Source organism: Armigeres subalbatus, chromosome 1 (genome assembly GCF_024139115.2).
Source record: "Armigeres subalbatus isolate Guangzhou_Male chromosome 1, GZ_Asu_2, whole genome shotgun sequence".
Classification (NCBI taxonomy): domain Eukaryota; kingdom Metazoa; phylum Arthropoda; class Insecta; order Diptera; family Culicidae; genus Armigeres; species Armigeres subalbatus.
The window spans coordinates 208,975,423-208,983,244 of NC_085139.1; the positions used below are offsets into that span (position 1 = coordinate 208,975,423).

General features: G+C 45.4%; 1 protein-coding gene across 1 annotated transcript; it reads right to left on the reverse strand.

Annotated features, from left to right (window-relative positions):
• Positions 1–4,869: 4,869 nt before the first annotated feature.
• LOC134210349 (trypsin-like) lies at positions 4,870–6,128 on the reverse strand. Its single transcript, XM_062686405.1, has 3 exons — positions 5,982–6,128; positions 5,131–5,914; positions 4,870–5,065 (listed from the first exon to the last, which is right to left on the reverse strand). The coding sequence occupies exons 1-3, from the start codon at positions 6,013–6,015 to the stop codon at positions 4,993–4,995; spliced, it is 891 nt and encodes a 296-aa protein (XP_062542389.1). The 5' UTR covers positions 6,016–6,128; the 3' UTR covers positions 4,870–4,992.
• Between the last annotated feature and the right edge of the window lie 1,694 nt (positions 6,129–7,822).

A 7,822-nucleotide genomic window follows, 5' to 3' on the forward strand; every position in this document is an offset into this window, starting at 1 on the left:
GACTTGAAGCATGTTACGTATCAGTGGTTCTCAAGTACCATGACAGCACCACCCAAACGTTGACCGATTTGGCTAAAATTTTGTCCAGAGCATCAGGGCATCAAATAGAACCGTATAAGAGGGCGGCCCTTCAAAAAATTGAAAAAAAGTTTTTCCCATACCAATTTGAGCTACCCTAATGGCCATTCGCAGCACCTACTTCCAACACAGCCTTCCGTATCGGTACACCTGGAGATCACCACCGCAGACAGAATCACAAATCAACCTGATTCTGATTGATGGACGTCAGGACATTCGTGGCGCTAACATCGGCTCTGACCACTATCTGGTGATGGTTGAAATGCGCCCAAAACTATCCGTCTTCAACAATGTTCGGTACCGACGACCGCCGCGGTACGACCTAAAGCGACTGCAGCAACCTGATGTCGCCACTGCATACGTACAGTACCTCGAGGAAGCGGTGCCAGAAGAGGGTGATGAGGTGATGGGGCCCCTTTTGAGGACTGCTGGAATACCAGGTATCTGGCAACCCCAATCCTACCCACTACGTTTGACAATAGCCAACATCTTTGAGTTTCCCATTGTTCTATTGAAATTGGGTTTCCCACTGACAATTCTATTTTGTAAACAAACCACTATTCCGAAGTGATTTTTTCCAAATAGACGTAATTATTTTTCATCATTTTTCAAGAACTTGTGCGAAAGTATGCATGCGAGGTGTATTTCAACAAGAATATTGATGTATTTAATAAATTTTCATATTTCAATCGGCACCAAGCGCTCTACTTCGCCAAAATATCATGATATTCAAAATACATTTTCAATGGCAGGTTTCAACGATTATGATTACGCCTTCGTATTGAAATAATCAATGATTTTGATGCTAGCATCAGAAACATGGCCGCTTCGCAGACCCCTGTGGAATACAGTCAAAGCAGCCATTAACGACGCAGCGGAGAGCAACGTCGGGTATGTGGGACGAGGTCGACGGAAGGATTGGTTCGACGAAGAGCGTTATAGACGTGGAACGTTAGAGAATGGCGCTGAGAGTACAGGCAGTGAAAGTCAAGGCAGCGGAAGAGATGACTACGTCAGTTCACCGGACGATGGAAGCCAACCAGCCCCCACCTTGAGGGAAGTTAAGGATGCCATCCAACAGCTAAAGACTAATAAAGCAGCTGGTAAGGATGGTATTGGAGCTGAGCTCATCAAGATGGGCCCGGAAAAGCTGGCCACTTGCCTGCACAAACTGATAGTCCGCGATAGTTCTGATAGACCGCGTAGAGCTATGTAAAATTATGGACGAGAACAGCTTCTTTGGGAAACTTACCAGACTGATCAAAGCAACGATGGATGATGTGCAAAACTTTGTGAAGATTTCGGGCGAACACTCCAGTTCGTTCGAATCGCGCCGGGACTAAGACAAGGTGGTGGAGTATCATGCCTGTTGCTCAACATTCCGCTTCCGTCATGCGGAGAGCCGGGTAGGATTTTCAACAGATCCAGTCAATTTATTTTTTTTCGCGGATGGCATGGTCATTCGGGCCCTCCTTGGCCGTGTGGTAAGACGCGCGGCATTAAACATGGACAATGCTCGAGGAGGACTTGCAAGCACTCGGAGTATTCGAGAGACGGGTGCTTAGGACCATCTTTGGCGGTGTGCCAGAAGACGGTGTGTGGCGTGGAGCGCAGCGCGTGAGGTGGGCAGACCAGGTGCAAAACGACTTGACGAGCGTGGGGCGCATGCGAGGATGGATAGATGCGACCTCGAACCGTGTATTGTAGCGTCAAATTATTGATTCATTGTTATCTGTTTAGATGTACAGATGTAAACTCAATAAACGAATAAATGACTTATGAGAAAGAAAGAGAGAAAAAGATATTTGGAAAGAGGCCTCAGCCGAGCCCATTTGGAAAGAAAAATCAGTTTGGTGAAAATTGCTGTCTGCGACGGACGCGGCTGACTTGACCAGCAGATCTGGTCTTGGCAACGGCGGTTTACGACAGGTGCGCCCTATGGGGTCTGCCTAGGATGGGACTTTAAACAAATTTGACCCGACTGATCGAGCGTCTGTTCGCTAAGGAGGTGCGGTTTCAACAACATTCTGGCATCCAGCGGCTGAGTATGAAATGCTATTCACCGGAAGCTATACCTAAGATGGCAGCCCCATCCCGGTGGAAAGGGAACCTTGGGCCAATAACCTACTGTTCCCGAAACATCAATTTGTTCGATAATGAAAGAATATGGACTGATTCTATGGCAACGACACTTAGCGCGAACAACGGACACAAATAGGAACATTGAACGTTTCAACCATAGCCCAGCAGAGTAAATTGGCACAACTTGCCAATGAGACATGCCGCATAAAGCTTGAGATCCGAGGACTGGGTGAATTCCGTTGGCCCAACATTGGAGAACACAGAATGTCATCGGAACAAATTCTGCAGTACTCTGGTTTGGTGAACACACTCCCGACATCGCGGAGTTGGGTTACTACTAAGCGCCCAGCCACACTCTGCGCCTTTGAAGTGGGAACCTATAAGAGAAAGGATAATCAGTGCCAGATTTAGAACATAAGTCCGAAACCTGACTTTAATTCAATGTTATGTGCCAACCGATGTTGCCGATCTGCAGGACAAAGAGAACTTCTACAGCCAACTCAATGCCGTCGTTGATAGAATTCATTGCGAAGATCGGATTCGACAACTCGAACCATGAGCGTATTATAGGACGCCATGGTCTCGACGAAATGAGTAAAAACGGAGAACCCGTCGCAGAATTCTGTGATAAATCGATCGGGGGATCGCTCTTTTCTCGTCGACCGGTTCACAAGATCACGTGGGTCTCCCATGACGGCTTTACAGAAAATCAAATCGACCACATCTGCATCAGCCAAAAATGGAAACGGAGCCTTCTTGATGTACGGAATTAAAGTAGTGCCGATATCGCGTTTGATCCGATATCATCGGCGAAATACGTCTGGTCGTTGCGCGGACACGTCGGCAGAAGGAGAAAGTTAGACGACGATTCAACACACGCCGACTGGACGATGCTACGGTGAAACGGTACTTCGTTGAAGAACTGTAGACGCGTGTTGCAGATATTCCGGAAGGTGGCAGCGTGGAAGACGAATGCACCGCCATCAAGAATGCCTTCATCGCCAGCAGCGAGAACAATCTGGACGAACTGCGCACCCAGAGAAACAATGGATCACCGATGAGACCTGTAGGAAGATAGAGGAGCGAAGAGAAGCCAAAGCCGCGAGAGAGCGATCAAAAACCAGAGGAGCCAAAGTCCGTCAATGATACTCTGCACTGGAGAAGGAAGTAAAATGCTTATGTCGACGGGACAAGCGAGCGTGGGCGGACTCTCTGGCCGACGAAGGAGAGAGAGCCGCAGCAACCGAGGACATTCACCTCCTCTACGATATCTCACGATGCATGAGCGGGGCGAAGATGAATGCAACGATGCCTGACCAGCTGAAACGCTGGTTCGAGCACTTCGAACAACTTTTTCAAGTGCCAGCAAGGCAACCACCACCTCGGCATGATCTGCCTAGGATCCAACGTATAACACGCGTCAATACCGAAGCTCCATCACTGCTAGAGATTCAAACAGCCATCCAAAGCATGAAACCGAATAAAGCCCCCGGGGTCGATCGCATATCAGCCGAGATGCTCAAAGCTAACTCCATGACATCCGCTCAACTATTGCATCGTGTATTTCGTAATATCTGCGACATCGCAGCTGTCCCGGTCGACTGAATGCAAGGTATCTTAGTGAAGGTGCCCAAAATGGTGACCAAACTGTATGCGATAACTGGCGATGCATTATGTTGCTGTGCACCGTTCTCAAAGTTCTGTGCAAAATTGTCCTAGCCCGGATTCAGAAGAAGATCGATGCGACTCTCCGGCGGCAGCAGGCCGGATTCCGTGCCGGAAGATCCTGTGTGGACCATATTGTCACGCTCCGCATCATTCTGGAGAAGGTCAACGAATTCCAAGAGTCTCTTTACTTGGTACTCATTGACTACGAAAAAGCTTTCGACCGTCTCAATCACGAGAATATGTGGGGCGCCCTTAGACGCAAGGGGGCTCCTGAGAAAATCACCTGACACAGCACGAGGCCTTCTCGTGTAGCTTGCTGCACAATGGGGTCTTGTCCGACCCTATCCGGGTCGTAGCTGGTATGAGGCAAGGATGTATTCTATCACCGTTACTGTTCCTCATCGTAATCGACGAGATTCTGGTAGGTGTGATTGATTGTGAACCAATCCGCGGGCTGCTATGGCAGCCTATAATCATGGACCACCTAAACGACTTCGAATTGGCTGATGGCGTTGCTCTGGTGCTCTGATGTGCAGAGTAAGCTCAACGACCCTGCCGAGCGCTTCTCTTCGGTTGGTTTAGTCATCAACGTCAACAAAACCAAATCGTTGGATGTAAACACCTTGACCCTTTCCAGTTTCAGTTTCAGTTGAAAGCTTCCAATATCTTGGTAGCCAAATGGCGTTAGGCGGCGGTACCAAGATCGACATAGGCGCACGGATCAAGAAAGTAAGAGCTGCCTTTGCGAGTTTAAGAAATAGGAATTTTCAAACTCTGAGGAGAAGCGGTCTAGCGCCTAAGTGTTAAATCGATAAAATCGCAAATTAAAACTTTTAATGCTCAAATCGTGTTTATGGGTTGTAGAAGGTTATTTGGATTAATTCGCTCTTAAAGCTATAATTAATTAAAGTAATAAAATTTGGGTCAGGGAAAAATTTTCGTGGTGATAATTTGTTGTTTTCTTTGAGTTTTCCATACTTATACTCGATATAGGAGACGCAAAGCTCAGATATTCAGCTGATGAATAAGACTACGCAAACGTTTTTTCGAGGCACTATCACTGATAAACATTTATTATCGCATTTTACTCATCAGGTTATCTCTAAGATTATGGGTTTAAAAAAGATTTTGAACATGGTTAGCTCAATACGGAATTTGAAGCTGCTATCGCAGAATCGTGATGATTAATGTCGCAAACAGAATGGCCGCCATCGATAGGTTGAACATGGAATACGCTCTGGAACGGTTTAGAATCTTATTAATTGAAACATTCAAAACGAATTATAATTTCAAAGTCCCTACCCGCCAGTAATCCCGGGCATTGGAGTCACCCCTGCCGGTGGAATGTCGGTGCGAGTGAACTGCTGCTGGATCCAGCTCTCGAAGTACCGAACCTGGGTGAACACCGTCGTCGAGGCGTTCTGACCGCAGCCGAACCCGAACGAGGCGATGCCCGTCAATCGCCCGTCGCAGTACAAGCCTCCTCCGCGATTCGCCAGGCACATGGCATTGTTGTTTGTTGCTCCCCTTGCACAGATCATCGACTGCTGGACCATTCCGTTGAACATGTTGTTGCACTCTGCCCGTGGTGCGACCGTTACAGCCATCCATTGCAGTGCCATAGTGGCGACTCCGGTCTGCCAATTCCAACCGGTGACCGTGCATCCTGAGTATTCTGCGGCGATTCTGCCGTTCAACTCAGCGGCAGCAACGTTAGGCTCTGCGGTCGCCGGAAATGTGAAAGGAGTGGTGGTTCGAACAATGGCGATGTCGTTTTCAAATGTAAACGGATTGTAGTGCGGGTGGACGAAGATCCGATCCACTAGTACAGCTGGCGTGCTTGCATCGATTGTAACTACACCAGATCGAACGTTCAGCTGACTAGCGGCGGTTAAGTTGTTTCCACTATCCAGCACACAACTGCCGGATGTTAGGATATGGTTGTTGTTGAGGATGGTTCCGCCGCAGAATACAGTTGGGGAGATGTTAATGCCAACGTGTGCAGGAAACTGTCCCAAGCCAGCTGCAGTGCCGCCTGTGAGAAATGGCATAATCTGGGCGGTCGTCACTGCCTGCAACAGCAGGGCTGAGTTATGAACAAATGTTTAAGATAAGAAGGAAATTCTTACAAATTAAAAGAACAGAAGTAATACCTGAAACAGCCCACGTGAGCTTAGTGTTCCCCATCAAGTTTCAACTTTTTCCTTCCGAGGTTGGTGTGGCACTAAATGTTCGGCACAGCGAAACAGTATCTTACTTGACATGACTCAGTGACAGAACCAGCAATACGATAACAGGCCGCGATTAAAGGCGATTGGAGATTTTTTTTATCTATCTTCATGAAATGACGACTGTTTTAGATATTGTAGGAGGCTCTATCCTGAAGTGGTAGCTGGGTCGATGTTTCATGATTGTTCTTGCGTGAAGAAATCGGCGATGAGTGTACTTGTTTGTTAGGAAACATTCTCATTATCTCTTCACCATGTTCTGATGAATTCCACGGATGTTAATCAGGGCTACTGTAAGTTTTTTAAATTTGCTGATAACAAATGCACCAACTTACTCTGACGTGTTTGGTTTCTGGCAGAAATGGCATGGGTTCAACAAAGAACTATTTGGAAGAATGTAAGCAGAAATCCCATAATTCTACAAAAGTTGCGTTATTTTCCATAACTGAAACACAGTTATATATTACAACCAAGGTTTAAGTTGCGGAACGCAACTCGTTCCGAGCAGATCGGATGTGCATAAGTATCAAAAAAGAGATTTTTCGCATACGGGTTTCCAAATTAAATAATTAGGAGATCAATTTGGCCCATTTTTCAACAGCTAACAATAGGACAGGATTCCCTGTTGAATGGGATTTATCGCGAAGAAATCGGTTAGGGATATAAAACATTGTGTTTTGACCAAACAACAAATCGGTTAAGAATAAGTGCCAAAAAATTAGTAAGAAATTTTTACCCGCATTCTGTGTAAAAAAACCCAACTTAATTACCCGAGTAGTGATACTTTCTCGCATTTAGCTAAGACACCAACCTTATATGGCGCTAATATGGTTCGACGTACCATTTCCTCATAACTTTAAATCGCAACCGTCGATCGTTATCAAATTCAATAGTGATCGACTAGGCTTTGTCCCCGGTCGAACAAAACTTGTTGCGAGAAAATCGGATAAAGATTACTGTATGAAAAGTTGTCTAATGTTCTTCTTGGCTTTTGTGCACACACATACACACACATACGCATATACATACACACGGACAGACAGACATTTGTTCAGCTCGTTGAGCCGGGTCGATTGGTATATAACACTATGGGTCTCCGTGGCTTCTATAACAAGTTCGGTTTCGAAGCGAAATGATAGCCTTTCGGTACAACTTTGTTCCTCTACTTTGCCACACAGCAAAAAAAAAATTGTATTTTCACATCAGATGATGCACATCATCGCCGTCGTAAATCGCACATGTTATTACATCTGTTTTGTGTAACTAAAAATGACGTAATTGGCACTACTTCGCCAAAATGAAACTATGTACGATGTAATATGTTCGACGTAATGACAAAAACGACGTAATAACCAGCCAGCAGAAACCACGCTTTTGGCAGCTGGGTTAGGGGTGTTCGGGAATTTTCTTTCATGCTTATAAAATACATATCAAAAAAATGTTATACTTTATTTTATTTCTTATAGTTTTGTACGTCAATATACAATATTATAACAAATTATTGATTTTCGTTTCAATTCAAGTATTTTGACACAACCATTTCTTGCAAAACATGTAAAAATAGCAATACTGTGTTTTTGGTTATCGAGTTTTCAAGACTTTTATTCTAAGATTTTCAGTTTTTCAAGCTTAACGGTTAGGATTGGTATTTTAAGTTTTTGGATGGCGATGGCATGGATTGATATTTTACTTATACAATGAACTTTTTTGTCAATGTTTGATTCACTGCACCTAACGCACCTGCACCTTGGGAAGTTCCTCAGGAA